General features: G+C 41.2%; 1 protein-coding gene across 2 annotated transcripts in view; it reads right to left on the reverse strand.

Annotated features, from left to right (window-relative positions):
* Positions 1 to 24993, reverse strand: part of LOC129088942 (partitioning defective 3 homolog) — a 237234-nt gene that overhangs the window by 11077 nt on the left and 201164 nt on the right. For both annotated transcript variants that reach the window (XM_054596221.1, XM_054596222.1), the window contains one exon: positions 3796 to 3919. In XM_054596221.1, coding sequence (XP_054452196.1) covers positions 3796 to 3919 — 124 coding nt within the window. The remainder of the gene's footprint in view (positions 1 to 3795; positions 3920 to 24993) is intronic.

A 24993-nucleotide genomic window follows, 5' to 3' on the forward strand; every position in this document is an offset into this window, starting at 1 on the left:
CTGGGATTGATTGGCACTGAGAGACAACTGAGAGGCCTCATTCCATGCAGGTAAATTACAGTAAAGGAAACCCTTTAGCTGTTGAGGAGTGTTGAATATTCCTAGTTATGTGGGCCTCATCTACTAAAACACGTGACTATAGAGGAGCGGGGAGAAAAAACCCTCAAGGAATCCAGATAACGGCAGCATTAAAATGTTACAGTAAAATACAAGAGGCAATATTATTGGCCCCCCCAACATCAAGTGAATATACTCCTCTATTCCCATAGTGGTATAAATGAGTGCAATAAAGCTGGTGCGCTGCTGCCGGGAGAGCGGGCATCAGTCATCCTGATGGAATTAGACCGTGCTACCCACAATCCTCCCCGGCTTCCAAATTATGGTGAAAAGCAGAAGAGGGCTCCCATAGCATATATATATATATATATATATTATACTAATGAAAGTTATGTGGCTAAAAAGGGGTGGCTAAGGAAACAGCTTGTGTTTAAATTGGATAATTGGGCCAATCAAGCACAGAAGGGGGATATGGTAGGATAAATTCAACTCTACTTCACTGGAGCTGTGATATGAAGAGGTTGGGTGGACAAGCATGGCTGAAAGGTGCACAAGAACAGTGCTTCCAGTTTGCTGTTCAAATATATCTGTTGTATTGATATGACGTGACACTAACAGGCATGGGTGTGAACTCGAGTCCCAAAATTGTTGACTTAAGACTTGACAGAATTCAAAAAAGTCTTATACTCAACTTGGATTTTAACACCAATGACTTGTGATTTCATTTGGACTTAAGAATTTTGACTTAAAAATACTAGATTTTTCCCCCCAAAGCCCAAGGATTAAAAAGTATGTTATCCAAACGACTTTGCCAAGAATCAATTAATTTCCCAAATCATTAACACGATAATAATATCGGGTTGAACATTATGATTGTCTTTAATATCAGGTAATCCCTCAAATTTCATTGTTTGGTCTCGAAAAAGGTCCAAAAATACAGAAACATTTCTCAATTCACCATTTTCTGGGTATCCTCGTTAAATACAATTCATTCCAATTAAAATAATTGAAAACAGGGAGAAGGAGCAAATGGAACCAGGATGCATTTGGAAGGTTGCTTAAAAAGTTTCTATGGTGATGAAAATTATCGTCCATTATTTCATTGTTGGTTTGACCAAACAGTTAATTGGCTAATCCATTCAGCACTGAGATTTATTTTATCCTCTGAGAACATAATTAGGGTCGATTTGATTTATTCGACATCTGCTTGTATCATAGAACCATTTTTCCGTCATATAAAAAGAATCAATCACATGCACGTCTGCAGTTTCTCATATGGAGAGCTGTCCTTGCATTGACTGTAAGTGGGGCGTCTGTAGGTGAATTAGGAAAAGGACACAGGCTCCTTGAGGTTTGCATCACATCACTGAGGTGAAGCAACAACATGTAATATATGCATGGAGGAGGTAATTGAATTTCAAAGACACAGTCCCCTGTTTTCCATATGGCCCACCAGTATGGCCAGGGCATGAGTCTAATAACATGCAATTACCATGGCAAGCCTGAGCGTGAGCCGCACTCTGACAAGTAAAAAGGGCTATAAAAAGGACCATGGGAGGGTTCCATGAGACTGAAACCATTGTGGAACCACAGAGGGTTCCTGGTGGATCCCCCAGTAGAAGCAGATGAAAATGTGGTTGGAAATATTTATCTATGGCATTAAATATTTGGATGTAAACACATGAGCGTACATGGAAACTCCATACTTTTTGATACAGACTATTATAGCATCAAGTATCAAAACCTGTCAAGTAGCAAATGTTTGAATTAAATGCATGTTCTGATTTGTACACATTATTTCATCAGAAAGCTTTTGATTTTTTATTTAAGCTGCTTGTACTTAGACATGTTGGAATATGTCCTAGAAACAAGTTTATTCTCCCTTTTTAACAAACCTAAGGATTTCTTTTTTTCAATATTTTTTTCCCCCATTGTTAAAGATTGCGTTGGCAACCAGATCAAACAATCAAAAAAATTGATGGGAGGATATTTACTAAGTCACCTTTTCCCATTAAGGTCCTGCCCACTTATAACCAGTAAGAAAAATGCTGTCAAAACCCCAGTACGGTTCTCACTTCTAAATAGCTTGAAAACTGTTTTTTTCAGGTATTTCCACAAATTCACCTGAACATATTCATTCGACAAAGAACCCTAAATTGTTCTGAAGCTCTCTTTGGGAACCAGAGGAATCTTTAACTTTTAGAGTGTGGGTAACATAATACTGAGTTTTCATGGGAAAGTGAGGTCGCAACAATACTGAATGCATTTGATGCAAACAAACATAATGCTGCCGTATTGTTGAGCTCTTTAATTGAGAGCACGCTCTGTTGTTTGGAGACAAAGAGCCATGTGACCTGCGCTCTTCTTTCCCACACTGTCCTGTTTCTGCCGCACAATGACGGCTGGAATGCGCGCCGGTCTGTCGAGGCCCATTGAAACGCACGACTCTGGTCAATATACTGCCGAATGCAAAACAAAACTACACATTTTTATTGAATATATATATCAGCTCGAAAAGAAAAGCCAGAGCACAGACGACTTGATTCGTGAGCTCTCACTTTATCATGTCAATTATGAATCATAGGACTAAATTCTCCCATCGCACACCAAAGCTACAGTGGGAAATTGTAGTGTAGACACCAGCAATAAAAAGAGTTCATACAGTAAATATACAAAAACACTGAGTGTGCAAAATGACACTTGTATGGAGAAACAACCATCAAAGAAGATTCATATTATTTGCTGGAAAGGACTTAATTTACAAAACAACAGGTGTCTGGTTTGAGAACTCATCACCACAACATATATCAATTATAATACGTATTCTGACGTGTTTGTGTCAGAATATGTAGTGAACAAAAATGTGTGTTGTCCCAAACACGATAAAGGAATATGGTGAAAATGACGGTTTAGCTGTTTAAAACAAGTAATAGAAAACACATTACACAGACATCCTACCAAGTAGAAAAAATGTTGTAAAATCTGAGTTAAAATTAGCTCCAGCTCATGTTCACATAATCATAGTTTGTTATTCAAAACAATTTTAAAACCAAGTACACTTGAGTTGAGGTGCAAGGAAGCAGGGAGGACTAAAATAAATACTAAAAATATGACATGCGATTTCATCACCCCAAGAAAAATTGGAAGGCATTCCGGTTTTGTTCGCTCATTATTACCCTTTGTTGCTTCATAATGCACCGAGGAACTTTGAGTTAAATAAATGCCAGTTAAAATGTAGACGACCCGACCGTGAAACTGTAAAAAAAAGGCACGGTTAAAACAAAGGGTTTACAGATGAGACGCCGTACACAGAGACAACGTGAAGACAAACCCAAGTCCATGAGGTGGTGGGCAGACACAGAACGGGGGACGATGGATGAGTAGAGTGGGTTGTGACAGGTGGGTGGGGTTAGTGATGGATGCGTCAGGAGGTGTGCAAACTCCTGCATGCAGGCAGGTTGAACATTGGAGGGTGGGAGGGTGTGTTAGCGTTAGCACAATTAGCCAGGAAGGCCCATGTCGGTTAATGGTGATCCTAGCGGGGCTCATCAGTCTTGTTCATGGCTGGTAGTAGTGGGGTTAGTGAACGTTGTTAGCATTCTCCTCAGGCTACCATCGGAAGCTACAGAGTCTTGGTCTGGTAGCGGCCGTTTCTTGACATTTTACAGTCTAAAAGCCGTCTTCTCCGGCCGGCGGCGGATTTGAGTCACAGGCTCCCGCCATTTTTCAGACACTCACCCAGGGCTGCTCGAAGCTGTAGGTCCTCCTGCGGTCGTCGGAGTCGTCCGGGACGGTGGTCGCCTGCTGGAACTCGTGCCTCAGCCTCTGTATCCGGTCGTGGTTGCTAGGTGCTAGCCGGCTACTGTGGAAAGAGGAGAGATTAAAAAAGAGACGGAGGGGGGGTTAGGAGAGATTGATGAGTGCGACAGGTCCATTGTGAACGGAGTGACCTGGTTTCATCAGCGCAGCCGGAAATGGCCTGCAGGATGAAGTTCTTTTAATAATTCCAACGTGCTCCGTCCATGAATTGATCAAATGCACTTTCGACACCGGAAGAGAAACCGAGATCCGTTCGAGCCGGATAAAACGTGATAAGTACGGGCAGGGCCGAGAGCGGGCTCACAGCAGAGCCAACAGCAATATGAATCAAACTAATGCACCTCTGATGTATTATTCATCACAATGAACAAAGACTAGTGGTGGACTGTGAGCAGTACCACCCCCCCCTTCATATCATTCAACCAGCGCACCGCTATTGTCTGTTGCAGCCCTGCGGTTCTTACATCAAACAATGCTGCCTTCAGTGTAACTCCATCATGGTACACTGAACAAACCCACTGCAGCTGGTCACTCGCTCTAACTATATTACATGTGTAATGATTACAAATATGTATACAACCCTTACATGAATAAGTAACTTTATTGATGGTTGGGTTTTTCTTTTATGGGTCTGAAAACAGATTTAGATATTCCAACGGTAAAAAAAAAGGGAAAGTTCGGTGTTAAAGTATGTAAATCAGAGCTCCTGCAGATGAATATAAATCTCTTGTCATCCCAGTAACTGTTGGTAAAGTAAAGTATCTGGTATCTCCTCCTGTAGTTTATTGTCTTAGTTTAGAGAATGTTTAGCCATTTAAAGACTTCAAACTTAACCAAACCTGAGCATGGATTTCAGAGAGGAGGTCTTGACCACACTCCATACATCAAATGTTTCATTCTTGACATCCACCCAGCTTAGTTAATGCTTCTTTTTCTGCTATAAGGGACCATCAACAGAGTTGTTCTCCAACAGTTAAGTTACAGCTTTTCCATGAGCTCGTAAATGGAAGGAAATATAGGACGGACGCATAAAGGAGAAGACAGGTTAGTGTTAAATTATATGCGGCCTCCTACAGAGGAAAGTAATTAACACATTTTCCCTCTCAAACAGTGTGTGTGAATGTCGGGGTCGGGGAATGAAGAGACCAGCGGGGGAGCGTTGACTCCGAGCTCGACTTTTCAACTTTCTAACTCCGCCAGGAAATTCCTGGAGACTTTTCTTATCTCTAAAACTCAAAAAGGTCAAACAGGCAACTCTTTCCAGTCCTACAGCTCCCCTTGGTTTTGGTTTTGCAAAACCTTTTTTTTTTTTCTGCTTACATAGTAAAACCTAAAAGGTCAGCGTAAAAACTTCTGAACTGAATTTGTTGAGTGAGACACAAAACACAGATTTTTTTTTTAAAAACAGGATGTGCAAAAAAAAAAAAATGAACAAAACCACATCCATCTCAGCTCGGTTATGACTACGATACCAATTTATCTTCATGTGGTCGAAGTAGGACTCCATCTGGGCAGAACATTACTGCAATAACTGCCTAAATTCATTTCATCCATCACAAAACAACCAGATAGAGGGCTCTATAATGCTATAACTTAAAACACAGCAGCACCACCAACCTAGAGAGCTATTAACTCCAGACGCGCATACACAATGGAAAAGCCAGAGCCAGCCAGCCCTGTGTAAGAGCAGAGACCTGTCATATGTGATCCTGCTAATCACCACGATATGTATTACATTACACTACATTACAGTCATTTAGCAGACGCTTTTATCCAAAGCGACTTACAGGAAGTGTATTCAACATAGGTATTCAAGAGAACTACTAGTCACCAGAAGTCATAAGTGCATCTCCTTTCTTAAATGTAACACAGCCGCTTGGCCTCTTTAGAGCACAGCTGACCTGATGGGAGCTACATGTGAGACCCTCTGGCTATGGGGTCAAGGCCTCAATGGCGGCTTCTGCAGAAAGCTTCATATCTGATCTTGGGTAAGCTGTTAACAGATGGATGTGCCATTGGAAGAGAACTTGATAGTAGGCCTGCAGTATGAAGAAACACAATGATTCAGTCTGAATTTAAGTCAGGTGAAAGATCTTCCCTCTCCTGAGATGATCTCTCATCCCTGTAATCAAAAGTATATCATCATTAAAGCAACCTATGGACCCATTCTATGTGCTCGAACCCTGCCCGAGAGACTGAAGAGAAGAGAAACTCAAATAAAGGGATGAAAGATATCCAATCTTCTAGTCTGACAAAACACCGTAAATCAATCAAAGAAAGAGCAACACTGTAATACAACTATAGTGCCAAAAAAAAAAAAAAAAACCCCAGAGACGGGGAGAAGAACAGCAGGCTGAGATTTAGTCTGAGATGAGCTTCATCCTCTGGACAGGCTCACTCAATATCTGGCACTGCTGTGTGAGGCTGAAAAGGTCACAGTGTGTCTTTGTGGACTGGAGTGTCTCTGGGACTCAATAACAGGACTGTGGCTCGCTGACTGGGCTGCCAGCAAAGCTGTTTACGCTGAGATGCACCCTGCCTTTCATGGTCGGGCGTGCCCTCCTGTCTCGGTATTAAGCCCGGGGAAGGAGGGAAGCTCTGAGAAGATGCAATGTCTGACATGTACTCCAGAGTCACACTGCTATACTTTGTTCTGGGGAAAGGAAACAGAGGGGTTGCAAAAAAAACAAAAGAAAAGCTTGGAGAATAAAATTAAGGCAATCAAAGAGCCGTTTTAGATAATTAGAATTTGGGTGTTGGTGTCGACACATGGCTTTACTTTAAACCAGGAATGTTGTTTTGGGAAATTTACTTTCTCTTCGAAATGAATTTGGCTGTTCTGAAGAGTTGCTTAAATTGTTTGATCATCTGATCACTCATTATTTTTAGGGATGATCCTAGAACTCAGCAATTAACGATGTGGGAACAACGTTACTATGATTCATTGCTTTGTGGACTGTTGTTTTGAAGCCACAACCTGTCAATCACAGTAAGCCCCGCCCTAAAGCATACTCTGCTTTATGGTCTGTTTGACTCTAAATGGAGCATCATTTACTAAATGAACATCATGCTGTATTGAAGAAGACTTGAAAGTCACTTCAAGTCACACTGCTATACTTATATAAGGAAACAGAGGGGTTGCAAAAAACAAAACAAAAAGCTTGGAGAATAAAATGAAGGCAATCAAAGAACCATTTTAGATAATTAGAATTTGGGTGTTGGTGTCGACACATGGCTTTACTTTAAACCAGGAATGTTGCTTTCTCTTCCAAATAAATTTGGCTGATCTGAATGGAAACGTTTGATCATCTGATCACGTTACTATCTGTGATAGTAAGATGACCAGAGACACAAAATACCTAGGACTGTGAGCAGGAACCATCCCATAAACCTGGAAAGGAGGTTGCTTTTGTAGGCTTCATTGTGGCCAGACTTTGATATCAGAACCACAAAGTCAATATATGTTCTGAGGACAGATGGGGGGGACACACACAGATTTAAAAGAAACAAAGCTTTCTGAAGCAAGATTGAAGCAATTAAAGACAGCCGGAGAATTCTTGCTTCATTTGACAGAGAACAGGAAGCGGTCCAAATTGGACCAAACCCCAAACTAATAGGATTTATCAGATCTGTGCTGCCACTTAAAAAAAAAAACCTGACATTGACGTTGCTTTCACAAATCCCAATCAAAGCATGCCAACAGACGGAGGGAAGGCCTCTATGGGGCAATGTACAGTAAGTGACAGAGGCAGCTGACGGAGCGGGTCCTAATCCTGTGGATTATAAATGAATGGCCTCATTCACACATGCTGCTCTTCCCATGCCTACGTGAGCATCCTTCAGACCTACCAGCAACTGAACATGGCCATAAATTTAAGAACAGTCCTCTCATTTAGAGGATTTGGTGACTTTTAGTGGATCGACAATGCCCTTGAAACAAATTCAACGCTGAGGGTGTCTGCAAAAAAAGAAACAGCTGGATTTGACCCAAACCTAGCCACCAGCTGGCCCACAAAGACCATCCGAGCACGTACGGCACAGCGAAGTGCCGAGGCCCACGCGGTGGAGAGATTCAAGTGGATTCTTGAGTCTGTTTTTTGTGACGAGGGCCCTTGTGGCGAGTGGTTACAAGTGGGGTGACCTTGGGGACACAAGAGCGGCATTGTTGGTTCACATTTCAAAGTCTCCGATGAAAGCCTCACCCCAGGCGAACATACCGCTCCGTGCGAAGGACATTTCAGTGTTTCTTAAATATCATCTTAAAGTCTATTCCATGGTTAAATCAAAGGGCATCTGTTGCCCTTAATTAACAGTCGCTGATTCATATAAAATCACACCTGAGGACAGATATCTCTGACTACACGGATTGCATTCAGATATATCCTATCTGTTTCATTTGCCAATAATCCTTATTTCATAATAATCAACTTTTTAATTAAAAGCCGCCGTCTTAATTAAACATTTAATTAAGCACGGGTAGTCATGGGATTCCCATCTCGAATGTGACTGTTGTACTGACTAGCTTTGCCAGCCTGTTAAATAAACATTTACTGATGCAGCGATAAGCGTTGTAAGAAAACTGGTGCGTGTCGCGAATACGTGTCGCCCCCTGAACGCAGCAGCTTTGGCGGTTAGTTCCTGTAATCTTATCAGATGGAGGGGAACTAGGCCCTACACCCTCTGACAAAGAGGGAGCAGCTGGTGGAGGCCTTTTACTCTGCTGTGAAAAATGAACTGAGATGCTGAAGATGATAATCCAGGGTCTATTGATCGAAGGCTCACAGACAGCTAGGAGGGAGACTGACGCCCTCGCTAACTGGTGCTAGCGGCTAACGCTCCATCTGTGAGCTGCTGTGTGGCAGAGTCGCTGCTATCTGCTGCAGCAAAGCCGCCAAGATTGGCCTGCTTCCTCTGGCAATCACACACTAATCTAGGATCGATGTTGATGTCTACTTGGAGCATTTTGCATGAAAATCATTTTACTAGTGGAGTGAAAGTGTGTATTTCAGAACTACTACGGTGTAAGTTTTGTGACAGGAATTGTTCTGTATGTTTAATGAAAGATGGTTGATGTAGGTGCAAACCTTAGACTGTTTATAAGAAGTGGATGTAGTCACTTGTTGGTTTGTCATTTTGAAGCCTCAACCTGTCAATCACAGTAAGCCCAGCCCTAAGGCATAATCTGCTTTATGGTCTATTTGTCTCTAAATGGAGCATAATTTACTAAATGAACATCATGATGTAATGAAGAAGACTTGAAACTAACGACTGAGACCATAAACTCATGTTTACAATGTTTACTGAGGGAATAAATCAAGAGAGAAGTAGAGTCATTTGTCATTTTCTCATTGACTTCCATACAATCGGATTTTTTTTTGCAACCACAGGAGGGAGGGGGTGCAAACCTAAATTGCCGGCATGTTCTTTCATAAAAAATATAGTAACCTATTGTAGAACTTTATGTGAAGCAAAATTACCAAAATCTATATACGTTTGCATTAATGTACACAACCATTGGCCAAAGAAACAGGGAGGTTTATTGGTCTTCAAGAGCGAAGGCAGAGTTTGTTTAATTATTTCCTTCCACTGAAGATGAAGTCCGTTTTATGTTTTAATGTGCTTTATATGTCGATTTAACAGCTTTACTTATTAATAAACTTTCCGGAGTTTCTGCTGACTTCTTCTGGTTGGATGGTTATAAAAGACTTGAGTTGTGTTCAGGGAATGGAGTCCTGTTTTTGCGGCCGAGCTTCACAGAGGCGACAAATTCTTTGAAATGTAATGTTTCGTATAATGAATTATCTCTTTTATCTCTCTTTTTTGACAAATGTCGTTTCACCAGTGCAATTGTATAATTGGTGCCTAATAAGCCCATGTCGGCCAGGCACTTTACACAAAACCAAAAATAATATAATTAGACAAAAACTAGAAGCTAAAAGCAGCTGGTTTACATTGAATATGCAGATTTGTCCCTTTGATGATGCCACATAATATCCAAGAAGATTTTTTCATGCATACTGTACGAGGGTGAGTCGCTGAAAAAGAAAGAAGCATGTTCAGTTCATCTTCTTCGGACATGAAGAGGTTAAAGGAAGGATTAGCTCCTTGACTACTCTCAGCCTCGTTGGTGTCTGATGATGCTGTGGAGAGATTAAAGGGGCCAAGAGGCCCCTGTGTCTGAGGCCGTTTAGGCTCCTACTAACCTGATCTTGCTTTTACTCTGGATTACAGGCTTAACCCTGAAACACGGGTGGAGCCAAATTGATCTGCAGAAAACATAGCAATTAGACGGCAATCGATACAATATCACCACACTTAGTGACTCATTATCAAATCCCTGGCATTCGCCTCATCGTGTCAATTGACGGAGTAACAAATGGAGTTAGTATGCAAAGGACGGGTAGTATTAAGAGTTTGTGTTGACAGGGATGTTAAGAGGCAGATGAATCTTGCCAACACATTCCGTAAACCGGGTTGAATCGGACGCCATCTGCACGTTTGCAGCTCGGATCAAACCGCCCTCTGTTCTCAGAGGTCACGGCACTGGAGCAACGCCGCCATTCAGCGCCAAGCTCAGCAGCTGAGTGTGTTCACGAGGAGAGAAATGTGCCACTTTGGTCGAGCTACGCAGTCACCGGGCAGCGTTAACAACATGCAAAGCCTCTGCAGAGAGATGTAGGCGGATTTGAATACACATTATAAATTGACTTCATTAGTCATGATCCGTGTGTGGTAATGTGCGATGAGTCACTGTAAATTAAGTTTCTTCATGTTTAACAGTGGATAAAAAACTCAAATGAGTGCAAGTTTATAATCATCTGCACTCTTTAAACACTGCCTAACAGCCTCTATGCATTCCATCCCATAAGGGATTTGTATTGTTTTGGAACGGAACAATTCATTTGTTTTCTTAAGCCACTCTTCTCAACAAATGATTAATTCCGTGCAGCCCATGAACCCCAACACAGATCCCTTTCCTGCAAGCTTACAGTAGCATTCATTCTGAGCCTCGGCACTCCCACGGGGTGTCAACACTTGTGCAGAGCAGACAGTAAACACTGGAATCCATCGACGGAACGGATTGGATTTAATTGGTTTTGCTGGTTTTTATAGGACATCTCCATTTTTACAGGGGGCACTGCTGGTCAGATATGTCAGAGATGGTAATATGATATTTGACTGATATTAATGCACGCACACGGAAACACACACGGGTTTAAAGCAAGATGGGTGACTGGTCTTCCATTTCAAGCTGTGGCGCCACCGGAAGCGATAATGGAGTGGCACAAGGCGAAATGCATCCCTTTTAATTCATGGGACAATTTCATGCTTGCAGACATCAGCATATAGATGCCGGACAGCTCGATTACAAGCAAATAAATTGGACTGCGTTGCTCGTATCCGTAATCCTGCCCTACTTTTAACGAAAGGTGGGGAGCGTGCTGTCCTATGTGGGTTATTTAAGTTTCATTACTCAAATACACATCGGATTGCGTGGCGGAGCCACATTTGAATATGTCACTGTAATATCTGCAGGGGCATTTGGAATGTGGTTTAGCAGGTAACATTTCCTCACAGATGCTTCCCATACGTTTGTTCTAATGCATTCTGGGATTGAACGTCACGTCAGGATTAAAATGAGGAGAGATTGTGTCGGATTTAATCTCACGGATGTCTTCTGCGGCAAATATTATTGTCTCAGATGTAATGTAAAACAACAGTCTGTCATTTGAAAATCTGTTATTGTGACTAAACAATGTGTTTTGTTCAAAGCTGACTACATCAGTGGGATCTACTCCACCGTCTTGATGTATGACCTGCTGCTACGCTAACATGGTTAGCCATGGACCCAGCACTTAGTTGGAGACTCGCCTCACCAGAAAAAACGACTGCATAGGTTCTTTGTTCAATTATTTAAAACAAATAAAAGTCATGCAGTCGTCAACGTAATGACTGTTCTTCTGTCTTCCGGAGTTCTGTGACATTACTGCTAGGACGTCAGGGTGGATGGTTGGAAGTGTCTGAGTTTGACAAGGGAGACTACCATTTGGTCATGGTTCTATCAACAGATAATGACGCCATGTTTTCCTATGGGTCATATCGCCAAATTTGAAAGCAATGCCATGTTATTTTTGACGTTAAGGCAGTAGAAAAAATGTGATGGGCAACCTGTGTTTTCACTTTTTTTTCAGACAGATAGACTGTAGGTTTACGGATGGAGAGCTATTTGACATGATGCATAAAAAAACAGGCGATGCTTCCGAGAAAGACAAGGACAACTTGCTCAGCTGACAATAACAGACCAAAAAACATGACAAGAAGAAAATATGACAAAGCCTGTCTTGCTCTTGTGTTCACAGTGAATGAGACGGGAGAACCCCTCGCTCCTAAAGAATAAATGTTTTCCCATATAGTGAATTCTGCTAAGATCTAAACCTATTTTGTCGTGAACTATGTTTGCTTTTGACGTATGATACCATTTTGACAAGACCTCGGGGGAAGGATGGGTCCTGACTTTCACCCAGGAGACTGCTGTTTGTGTTAATCAAGTATTTTCATTCCTAATAATAACGAATTTGTAGTTTTGTTGCATTAAGAAGAGTTTCTCCTTGATGGCCGGGATCTTATTATGTTGTTGTTTTGTTTCAATTTGGTATCATTTAAAGCCAAACCATGATGTTTTTTTACTAAACCTTACCAAGTGGTTTTGATGCCTAAGCCTAAAGAAGTACGTTTTTACCATTTTTTGTTGTGTTTTGTTTCAGATTACAACATCAACCATGTGTTTCAAACTGTTTGAAACGAGGACTGTAATCCAGGAGATATTACATTTCCCTGGAAACGTAATTTACATCCGAAAATGAGACTCAACAAATATCTGACACATTTAGCAACATTACACCTGTTATTCCATATCTCACACAGCTATTTGCCTTTCTTTGTTAGAATATTCTTTCCTATCTAGAATATCTTCTTTCAAATCCTTTCCCCATCTCACCCATTCCGTTCCAGTTCCTTCCTCCTTCCTTACGTTGAAGTGCTAAATAAGTAACTGGACATCTGGTTCTATCCGTGTTAACTCTGACTCACGATCTAAGATGCCATCACAGTTGCGGTGCCTTGATGTTACGTTGACAAAAGCAGTTTCAAATCTCATCCGTCACTGACAGATGATGATCTCCTCCGTGAAGGGAAGCGTAATAAAGGCAAGCAGCTACAGCAGGACGGAGAAGTGACGGAGGGGCGAAACTCAAGCGTATGTAGAACTGTGCAAGTGTTTGGACACCACACGCATACTCAACAGACCAGTCGCTGCTCTTTCTGCTTTTAATTCTGCCTCCGTCCATCCATTTATTCATCTCACACTCACACACACACACACACACACACACACACACACACACACACACACACACACACACACACACACACACACACACACACACACACTTGCTCTGTCTCTATTGCACCTTGCTTCATTGCTCTCATGCCTTCACGCTGACACTGACTTGAGGGTTAACAGCGGACGGCATCCATCACGCCACACGGTTCAATCCGTCAATGGACAGATGTGTGCTGTCAGACAAGACACTTATTGTAATATATCTGAGCTTCAACATGTCGTTATCATCCCACAAATCATAACTAATGCTTACAGGCCTCTGGTTTGTTCAGCCTATCGCCATGATTCAGCACATTGAGTCACCTGGGTAGACTGTAACCAGGCAACAAGGTTTGGATATAGGGGTCTCCTGAGTAAATGGCTTCACCACCGCCATCATCGCGTCCTACTAATTATTCCTTTCTGTGTCAACATGGCTGTAAAGTAGGCTCTTCTGGCCCATTAACTTGTAGTGGTGCTTTAACAACTCTGCCAGAGAAGCGAAAAAAAACTAGTTTCAACCTGCCTGCGCCCACAAGAGCTGTGTTTTTCCTACAGGTTGTGCAAATTACTTGCAGAGTTTGAGGACCCAGAGTGTGAGATGAAAGTGTGAGGGGAGGAGGAGAGGGATTTAAAAAAACAGCAGGGTGAGTGTGCAGTTTTATCAGCAGTGGATTAGGGAGGCATTAAAGAGTCCAACTTTTGATTTTTTTTTTTACATTTTTATGAGGTCTCAGCTAAACTAAACATTGATAACATGGCCTGACTTCTTCATGCTCATGAATAAAAGCTCAGTTTGAATCAGAAACTACATTTTCAGAAGCTCTTTGGCTCTTTTCTTTTCCTGCTGGCAGAGTTTCCTTTCATGATTCTTGTTATTCTGTCAGGATCCAGGGGACCCAATGTCAGCGTAAACATAGCACTTCAAAAGGATCCTTGAAATGTAAAAGTCACAAAGTTTGGCTGAATTTTGCCATTTGTACCAATGACTATATGTCTGATTGAAGAACCATGGATGAGTTGCAGAGGTGTGACCAATCTGACCAAGCTATTTTCTTTAACTTATCCAGACACTTGTAGTACAAATAGTAGACTACTGTTGGCCTAATCGGTTGGTTAAATATCAGAGCAGGAAATAATAGCTACCATCAGACATCTACGTAAAAAAACGTATATAGTTAACGGTGCAGAAATGGAAGAGTAAAGTCCATCAAATGAGCCTCCACAGTGGTGGTTGGAATTAGAAGGTATAACCTCTGAGCGTCATGACCCTCAGTTGAATCTCAATGCTGGCACCGACAAAATAAATGATCAAAAAGATGACACTCCACGTGACAAGGACCTGAGGACAGTTAGATCTGGTCAAACTGGAGAAAGATTTGATCCAACCCAAAATACAGTCAAACCTAACAGCAACAAAAAGGGCCATACTGAAATCCAATTAGATGGAAGCAACAGTGACACTACACTCCCATGGACAATGGTACATTTACCAATGACAGGAGGTGATTGGGCATTTCAGATTGGGAGAATAAAGGGAACAAATAACTGGAATGACTGATATTGACTTTGAAGCTATTAGAGGCATGAAATCCATGAAGTCAGAAGTCCCAAAAAAACAGATTTATCCTTGTATGTATGAAAGACTGAATAACACAATGGAGCCTACATTAGCTAGCTGCCACAATGATCAGCACATTAGGAAGCGGGCAGTCTGAGTGCCACATTATTCATGTTATTCATCTCTTCTATGACAGAAGACTGGATCACCCTTTAAAGGCAGGGGGAAAAAAGGAATGAGGGTACGAGACAGAGAAAGGGAACAGTTAGATAGCAGTCATTTGGGCTGCTGAAGGAAATAAGTAGAGCGGGCCTAAATTAGAATTTTCTAATGCCAGTTTTGGTGAGAAAGGTAAGGGTTGGACTGATGCATATCTCTTTTGCTGTTGCATGGTCTGGGAGAGGATGGAGAGCAGGGAGAAACAGAGGGGAGGGAGAATGACATTGACAGAGAAAAAGGAAATTGAATTGGAGCAGTCTAATTTCTGGGGAAGGCATGATGGTCCACCAGGATAGACGTCTCACTTGTAATGGTTCCAATTTTCAGAGAGCTGTGTAATACTGGCCGACAGAAGCATCAGCAGCGTCTGATAAATCATAATCTAAGTCAAATTAGGATCCATTATCATCAGGAGGCAGGGGGCCCTTTCCCCTCTTGTTTCGGGGCGGCATCGGAGCAAAATGAGAGTGGAGGCATCTTGTGACAGCAGGCAATTTTGAGAGAGGAAGGAGTGAGTATCTGATGTATGATTGCCATGGTAATGCGTGTCCTCGATGCCAGGGAGACGGCTCAGACAGAGGCTGGTATTTGGTGAATCCATGAGCATAACGCGATCCATTCTAAGGTGCACTTAAAACAGCCATAGCACTTCTGTTTCTTACAAATATGAGCTGAAGACAGTAAATTCTATGCAACATGTTTTTATCAAAAAGAAGACGGGGGGCAGATACATATAATATTATTATATGTTATAGTTTATGTTTTAAAGGGGAGGTTTGCAAAGATTTACATGACTATGTTAAAAGATGGTAGATATCCTTTATCCTTGTTATTCATGTTTTTTTTTGTTCTGACAAAGATGTCAAACATGTCAAATTTCCTCCTAATTGTGACTCATGTCTGCTCTTATCTCTAAAACATTTCTCTTACCAAATCAGCCCATGTGCAAGAGCTGAATACAGCCCAAAAATGTGTTTTTCCAAAAACAATTCCTCTTGGGACCGGAGCTAAAGTGCGGCACTGGTTCAGCAAGCATTCATTAAAAACTGGGACTGGCTTCATGAAATATTCAATATACAGTAGCTTTGGGAGGCAAGGACGTGTTTTCCAGGCCACCAAAAAAAACAAATGTGATTTCTATGCAGAAATACAAAGAACACCACCAAATCACAAATTCTGTTTTGTAAGCACCCGGAGCTAAACAGTCACTGTTCTCTAAAAATAAGAAAGCCCCACACAACAACCTTGGATTCATCTTTTGTTACATATCATTTTTAAGAGGCTAAAGCAGAGCGTTCTCTTTGACGGCAGAGACCTTGAGCTTTTAACACACTGCAATAAAATGTCAGAGATGCAACAGCACTCAGACCGAAAAACAGCCCCAAGTTAAAAGGTTCCCGGTGAGACAGAATGTGATCCAGCAAGTCTGTGTATGAGAAACAGAAAAATGAACTTGAGGGCTTTATATACAACAGTGCACATTGGTTTATCATACCATGAGACAGGATTTTACAATTATAAAAGATATCAAGTGTTCCACTGCTCTGTTGGAGTGGTTTTGTTGCCTAAACCAAACTTTCATTTTCAACGTAACATCGCAAAAAATAAGAAAATGTCTGTCCCTGTACAAGTTAGCAATAGACTGCATATCGTATGGCAAAGAAGGACCGTAGCTTCAGTGATTCTTTCTTTTTCATTCAGTGATTACTTTTGATATTTGAGCTTAAAGGACAACCGACCAGCTAATCATCTTATATAAACTTCTGGAGGCTAGTATGGCTAGGGGCTTACAACTCCTTCCTAAAGTCCCAGTGAAACATAAGTGAGAGCATCTTTGGCTTCTGTACTGTGATAATCCCCAGTGAAACGGCATATTTGATCGTTGTTTAGTTACAAGAGGGATTTAAATCAAAACTTTGCATTTGATTGGACCAATAAAAAGCTCTAAAAGGTTGAGGACTGTGGCACCAAGCACACATCTCTTGTTGCTAGAAGTTAGAGATCCATTGATTAAATGTTATGATCTAATTGGTTGATTTTTGGTGATACTTTGTTTTACTGGAGGAAATTATGATTAGATGTTGATAAAAATAAATGAAGAAAATATGTTTTTTTCATTTATTTTGCATATATTGATCAAAAAGTGATTTTTTCCATTTCAGCTCGACTTTAAGCTTCAGCTTTTTTTATTTGGTTTTGTTTACTTCACAAGAAAAAATGTTGTTATTAAACCCTACATATTGTGGTTTGGCTCAAGCATAAAGATTATTCAGCTCAGCTCTTCAGAAATATTCATAAAACCAACAGCACTCTCTCTCTCCAAACATTAACTTCTGGTTAGACTCTCTCGGCCAAAACACATGTTAGAGTTGTTTAACTTCACATCTGTAAGCCCAAATCTCCAGAGTCCTGCAGTCATCTTAAAAGGAAATCCTGGGTACCCTCCTCCGTCACCTCCACCCACAGATCCCAGAGAACCAGCTGCAGCTGAGAATGCCACCAGGCTCTGCAGACATGCATAACGACTTCCCTGCTTCTCCTCCACACAAACGATTCAAAGGAGGCCAACCATGAAACATCCATAGCATCAGCAGGGTACAGACGCTTCCTCTTTACTTACTCCCCCACTCCTTCGACTCAACCCCCACCCTCCTCCTTCACTCTCTTCCTGGCTTTCAACTCGATGCCGCCTGAACTCCCAATTGTGCTGACCACCGGGACTGTTCACAGGTGGAAATTCTGGGGGATTTGGTGAGTCAGGGGTAAATTAGTTCTGGAAGTAAACTCAGGAAGGGATGACAAAGTGGAGGAACTCACAATTTGTCACCATTTGTCCATTTGAGAGTGTGTGTACGGGCTGGGAAGCTGGGTGGCTTAGGTAAACTGCAGGGAAAATAACCTGCAATGTGGGTTTTTTGCCAAATGCCAGCAGGGATGCCATGTTTTTTTGATCAATTACTATAGAATTTCAATATCAAATTCAGCCAAGAAATGCTGTTTCAAGAGTATTTAACCAAAGATGGATATTGGATATTTGGCATTCGAGTCGGGCAGCTAACAAAAACAAAATAATTCACAAAGATGATATTTTGTGAGAGCATTATTCATGACATAAACACACGGACAGTATGAGGCATTTGGAGATACCTGCCATCCATAGAGAATTATTTGGTGCCAGGATTGGTAGTCAAATATATTTCATGCACAAGGACACAATCATACATAACCTTTAGTAATGTTGCTAGAAACTGCAACAATTACTTGATTTATCCATTAATCGGTCAAAAGGAAATGAATTTGCAACTATTTTAATAATAAATGAATCATTTTGGTCATTTAAAATGCAAACATTCAGTGGTTCCAGCTTCTCAAATGCAAAGATGTGTTGCTTTTTATTGTCGTATATGACAGTAAACTGAATATTTGTTTACTGGACTGGAATAAAACAAGTAAATGTCGGCTCTCCCCGAGCTGTGGGAAACCTATAACGACCACTTGACCCTATTTTTACACATTTTATATAAATAATCGTGAAATTAATCCATCAATAAATGGAAAATGAAATGAATCTTAACTGGAATAACTCCCTTTACTTTTGCGTACACAGGACGTGATAATTTGAAACGCAGCGACACAGCACACCTGATGAATTTCAGTCATATCAATGCCTGGAAAATCTAGCATGTGTGATAGATCAATAAAAAAGGCCACAGTGCCTTCTATTGTGGACAGGTGATAGGGTGAATCCCCCGGAGCAGCTGACTGGAGGACCCCCCCCACCCATCCCACCATCCCCACCCAGGCTACTGTCTGCTTCCTGGCAGACAAAGCTCCCAGACTCCTGTCAAAACATCTCCAAACTAGGTATCCGTGGCTACAGCCGACTCCTGACGGAGGGCTGACTGCACCGAGGCTGTGTGGAGGTCTGCACGGGTTTGTGTGTGTGTGTGTGTGTGTGTGTGTGTGTGTGTGGACCGGAGAACACAGACAGTCTGTTAGAAGGGTTGACGGGGTGACTACACTGAGGCTGTGTGTATTCATGTTTATATATCTACACATGGGCATGTGAATGCGATGTCTCCGCTCTTCATTTCTTCCCTATGTAGCTCTGTATGTTGATGACATTACATATTTTATTCATAGATAGAAAGTTGAGTTTATTAATCCCCTTGGAGGGAAATTAAAAATGAATAGAATTTTGCGCTTTAATTATTAATTGGTTAAGTAATTTATAAAAAGAAAATCACATTTTTGATTTAATTTCTGATTTTCTCTGCTCTATATGAATGCTTATGGACTGTTAACTGGACAAACCAAGCAACTGATGAAAACATTCAACATGTAAAATAGCTTGAGTTGTGACTGATGTGTATTTTGTGGGTTTAGACGGTTTAAATTTATCAAAAATGAAAATCCAAAGCTGCCAGTTTCAATTGGAGCAGCTGAAAAAAGTTTTGAAACAGCAATGTAGTGGTATTTTTTCTCCTCTTGTGTCACAATAAATGTCTGCATTAACCTGAGAGTGTTCACAAAACACATCATTATTTGGTGGAAAAAGGCATCCTCATAATTTTGCCAATTGTTGAAAAACATTCCATGGATACAGATCTCCTGCTTTACCCCACGCAACAGATAGACACACATGCACCCACGTGAAGGGGCAGACAAGTGCAGCCCATCAAAGATACACACCCCCCCAATGGAGAACTCAAAGGGTGTCACACAGTTTTTGACATGCACCCGTCACACGGTTCTCCATGGTTCGAACCCCTCTGGGGGTCTGAACGCTGTCTGGGGAACGCTGTCAGAGATCCCTGGATGGGAGGATGGAAGGGGAAGGGGATGAGGGTGGAGGGTGGCAGATAAAGGAGTGACGGAGAAAGACGGCAAAGGAAGGAAGGACGACGGTGGAGGAAGAGGGAAGGGGGGGAACAAAGGAAGACGAGGTGCGACGGGGAGAAAACAAACAAGAAAAACAGCTCTGATGCATACATTTAGATTTTTTTTTTTTTTATATATGATCTGTTTGTTTAGTTGCCATTAGTTGCGTGTTCTACACAGCAGCTTGAAAGATCTGAAAGGGGACGTTTAATATCATGCATTTATGGTTTTCTTTAAAGCCATAGTCTGAGATAAGGCGGGAAATGATGTAGATAAACAGAGAAAGAAGGGATGACATGCCTGGGTTTGACACCAAGATGTTGTAGATATGTGCATAGAATATTGTCTGGGGATGATGATTGTCATTTTTAGTATTTTATTATTATTATTGTTTTATATAAAGTCTATGACGTGGACGCATGACCACCATCAAATCTTGCAAGTGGATCAGAATGTGGTTTTTAATGCGTTTAGAGTGAAATCACATAACTTTTTTAAATCTATACGTGACCAGATCATCCTAGATATACTTCCCTTTCAAAAGTTTGAACGTAGGTGTTGAATTATTCAGCTGGTGGACGTCGTCTTTCTGGGATAAGAAGAGATGCAGAGATAGGGTGTCTTTCTGATTCTGAATATATAATTCTGATCATTTTGGAGAGAGGTTATAGGAGATAGAGGGAAGTCAAGGGATGGATAAAAGGAGGCCTGGAGGATAGGAGGGAAATATTTATAGATTAGGTTAGACAGTGAGGAGGAGAGGAGCGATAAGAATGAATGAAAGCACAGAAGGCTAGAGGAAGGGGGGGGGCCTTCAAGGGGATCAGAGAGGATGGATGATGTTTGGGAGGAAGAGAAGAGACGGTGTATGTGGAGGTGGGAGGCAGGGATGCAGACACTAAACCAGCGATGTATCCTCACACAACGGTTCGTATGATGTCTTACAAAAAGTCACTCATCTTTTAGTGCATTTAAAAAAAAAAAAAAAAATAAAGCCTTCAACATGTGTCAATTTACGCTCCTTATATGCATACAATCTTTTCAAAATAAACCTCCGTCTTCAATGGAACCCCAGTTAGGTATAGGCAACAAAAACAAAATACACAAGGAAATGCTGTTATTGAAGTACGCAAGTCACGTGACAAAAACATCAACATTTATTTGTTTGTTGGACCCATCCGCCTCCTCTCCCGGCCGTCAGGTGTGTGCTTTATCAGTCTTTATACGTCCATGTTCAAGATTTTTGTGGATAAATCACCCCAAAAATGAGTTTTGTGGGATAACGGTGCATTCTTTTTTTGTAGGTATTACGAATGCTGGAGGAGACCAGCCTGAAGACAGCTACATTGGAAAATCTTCTTTCTTAGCAAACTAGCCGGAAGGAGTTTTACTTCACTTCTGTAACATTGTGACCTCATAAAGTTACATAAGTGAAGGAGAGAATTCAATGGAGCCGTTTCAGGCAGCTCAGGAGCTTCTGAAGGGGAGGGTAACTCCTTTTAGGAGTGGGCTTCAGGTTTTACACTCTACAGACCTTTTACATGTACAAAAATATATATAACACACTAAAGGAGAGGGAAAAAGTGGACAAGCATAATAGGGCCACTTTAAGACATTTTTAGCCAGCTCTTGTGGACGAAAGCTATGTCATGGTGGCTGTGGAGAGGACTGAGCCTCCCGGGTGCGTTGAAAGAATTGAATGAGGGAGAAGACAAGCGAGGGTGAAGTCTACGCTCTGGCATGAAGTGAATTAATCCCTGGAGGTCCTGCAGCCAGCTGCTGACACAGGCTGGCTTTATAGCGAGCCAGGGGCCCATAAATAAGGCATTATGGGTATTGGGGGGTGGGAGGAGGATGTGCTGGGCTTAAGTGTGCCACTTTAAAAAAGGCCCTTTCACCATTAGTTGCGTGTCCAAGCTGTTTGAAGTGACAGACCGATGTGCGTGGCAGCGCTTTATTTCAAGAGGGTGAGACGGGTGAGACGGGTGAGATGGAGCCCTGAGGGATCAGCCCGTCTCCAGATCACGATTCCTCTCCTCCCCGTCTGTTGTGCTGTTAATCACGCTGTAAGAGCCGGTGTGTAATGGTGGCCATCTCATCATGGAACAAAGCTCCTCAATCACTTGTAATATATTTTACATTGTAGTGCTGAGGCTCGGGATGTTGAATGGGTTCATTTATTAGTCTTCTACATTTTCAAATCTGCTCGAGTTCCAAAATGAGACTTGAAATGTAATGTATTCTTCATTTCCCTCTCTTTAATCAGATCCTCTTATTTGGGAGGCTTCCTCCCTCCCTTTGCACCTGAAGACTGGAGTATCTGCTAAAAAATCATCTGATGTCACCGGGATACATGTTTTATATGTATAAATCTATATTTAAATTGTCGAAATCTGGTGTATTTCTCTAAATACATTTATTGATGGTAACTGGTGCAATCTTTGTTTGGTAACGTAATATATAATTCATATATTTACCTTTTGATTGTGGTAGCATATCACATAGTTATATGTACACACATGTATAACAGGGCTGGGTAATATATTGATATATCAATATTGGGAGATGGGATAAGATATTGTCTCAGAGAAGTGTTGTCTCTTCCTGGTGTTAACGGCTGCATATCAGTAATGTGATGTAATTTACTGAACTTACCAAACTGATGTAGAGCTGTTCCATTATTTGCCTTAAACACTCTAACATTATATCTTACTGTTATACATTACTGACGATTATTTATTAAAAAACATACAACCTTACCATATTGACGCAATATCCATAATGGGGGATTTGATCAAGAATATTGTGAAATTAGATTTTCTCCATATAGACTATCCATTTATATATATATATACACACAAATGCAAACTATTAGATAGCAGTTCATTTACTTTCATAGGGAAATCAATTCAAATACTTTTAGTATTTGTCATTTCCATGAAGCTGACACTGGATCAAAGCAGAATTTGCAAATACAGGGTTTGTTTCAGCAACCTCAGGGTCAGATGGGTGGAGTCTGCTACACAGGACAATGCAAGGAGTGTCAATTATTATTAAGTATCAATTATAAACAAGTTAATTAAGTATACTTTTTCGTCTCTTATTTTCTATATCTGCCTCGTCTTGAACTACTTCACTCCACCCTTCTGGTACTCCCGAGAGAAACAAACCACTTGGAGTTATTTGCAAATGACACTGTTTGATCCAGATCTGGTTTGCAGGAAGCGCACTGCTTGTGATCCACTAAAGAATAAACTATCTATGAACATATGAATACCGCTTGTCGTACCTTCTTCTGTGAGTGTGCGGTCGCTGGGTTTTCGTCATCCACGGAGCGTGAAAAATCCACAGAATTTGACAGGATACAAGGGTTAGTTAATGCAAACACGAGTTCTTTAAAAAGCAAGACTGACACAAATGCCCTCTTTAAATAACTCGTGGAACATCATGACGGGGATAATAGAACTGATGTGTCTGGATTAGTGTTAGTGATGGAACATTCACAGCCAAATCTACTGTTTTCGGAGGGATTAGTAAAATCTGGATGTAACACATATGGCATTAAATGTTAATACATGGTAATACTTGCTAAAAATGCATAAGCTTCCTTTTGTTGAGGATTATTTGTCACTTAATGATACCGTGTGAACTGTGGGTAAGAGAAATATAATTGGACAGGAAAGTGAGCAAGAGGAACATTTGTCACAGTGGGTAGAAATGCCAGTTAGACATTGGATTGGTTGGAAATATGGAGTTTTTTTTCAGCATTTTAGCTTTTCAATTTTGGAGATGTTGACAATAAGAGTAATAAATCTGAATTATTGTTCTTTATCAAACAAATCACTGCCACTTTGAAAGAAAAATACTTTTTGAAACAAGGAAATGTGGTCCAAAAACAAGTCTAGACCAAAAGCGATGAGTACAAACCCAGTATAAACCTCAACTTTCACGATAAAAACCTGCAATCTAGACCGTACTCATATTCCCGTGACATTGACAAACTACTCCTGCGGCTGAAGGCTGATTATAGAGGACAGAATCTAACCCTGGAAACTCTTGATTTCCTCAAATGGCACAAACAGGCGACTCAAACGGCCATGAAAAAGAAAAAAAAAAGGCAATTGAGGGAGAGAGAGATGGTTTCTGTGCGTGTGGTTGTCATCACTGCTTCCTGAATACGGCAACGGAAATCAGATCCACTGAGGAGGGGAAGGTCAGGGCAATCACCCCCCCAACCCCCCAACCGAGAGTGGGCTTCGCTGCTACCGGAGCGCCCCTCATGGGACAGATCGTTTACCCCACATTCATATGTACATATGGAGGAAAAAATACACAGGCTTGTGATCTCTTTTTTTGGTGAAATGCAATGATATGAATAAATTGGTGAAGTAGGAATCATCTATTAACAAGTTAAGTCATCTTTTTATGGAAGAAAATCCCAAAAATTCACTTGTTCAAGATGCTTGAATGTGAAGATTTGCTACTTTTCTCAGTTTTAAATAATTTTTAAAACGAGTATTTGTGGGGTTTTGGACAAAACAAGGAATTTGAAGATTTCATATCGGCTCTGGATAAATGTAATGGGCGTTTTCCCTACAATCTTTTAAACAATTTACCAATGATATTGTCTGAATTATTGATGATTTAGATAATCATGAGTTGCAGCCTTCTTTGTTTCCTGCTGGACCTCCCCTCTCATTAAAATGTATTTAAAGCACACATGGATAAAACCCTCATACATCCCATGATCGAAGTGACCGACGACTTGACAAAGCGGAGTAAAAAAAAAATCCCCCGTTGATGCAGTGATCTCCTGTCATCAGGACACAGTGAGTGATGAACAGCGGATGGCAAAATCGCCAATCAATACGGATCTGCATAACGCACTCCAAACAAGCTGTCAATAATGAGCCCTCAAGACGTTTCATAATCCGGCCCAATCGCAACATGTCGGCGAGGTCACGCGGATCTACGCCGTCTAATGGAAAATAAAATAAAAAGCCCCATAAAGACTTCTTTAACTGCAGATGACGGGGCGCCTCGCTGTGATTGGTTCAATTGATTGGCTGGTAAG

Source organism: Anoplopoma fimbria, chromosome 3 (genome assembly GCF_027596085.1).
Source record: "Anoplopoma fimbria isolate UVic2021 breed Golden Eagle Sablefish chromosome 3, Afim_UVic_2022, whole genome shotgun sequence".
NCBI classification, from domain to species: Eukaryota; Metazoa; Chordata; class Actinopteri; order Perciformes; family Anoplopomatidae; genus Anoplopoma; species Anoplopoma fimbria.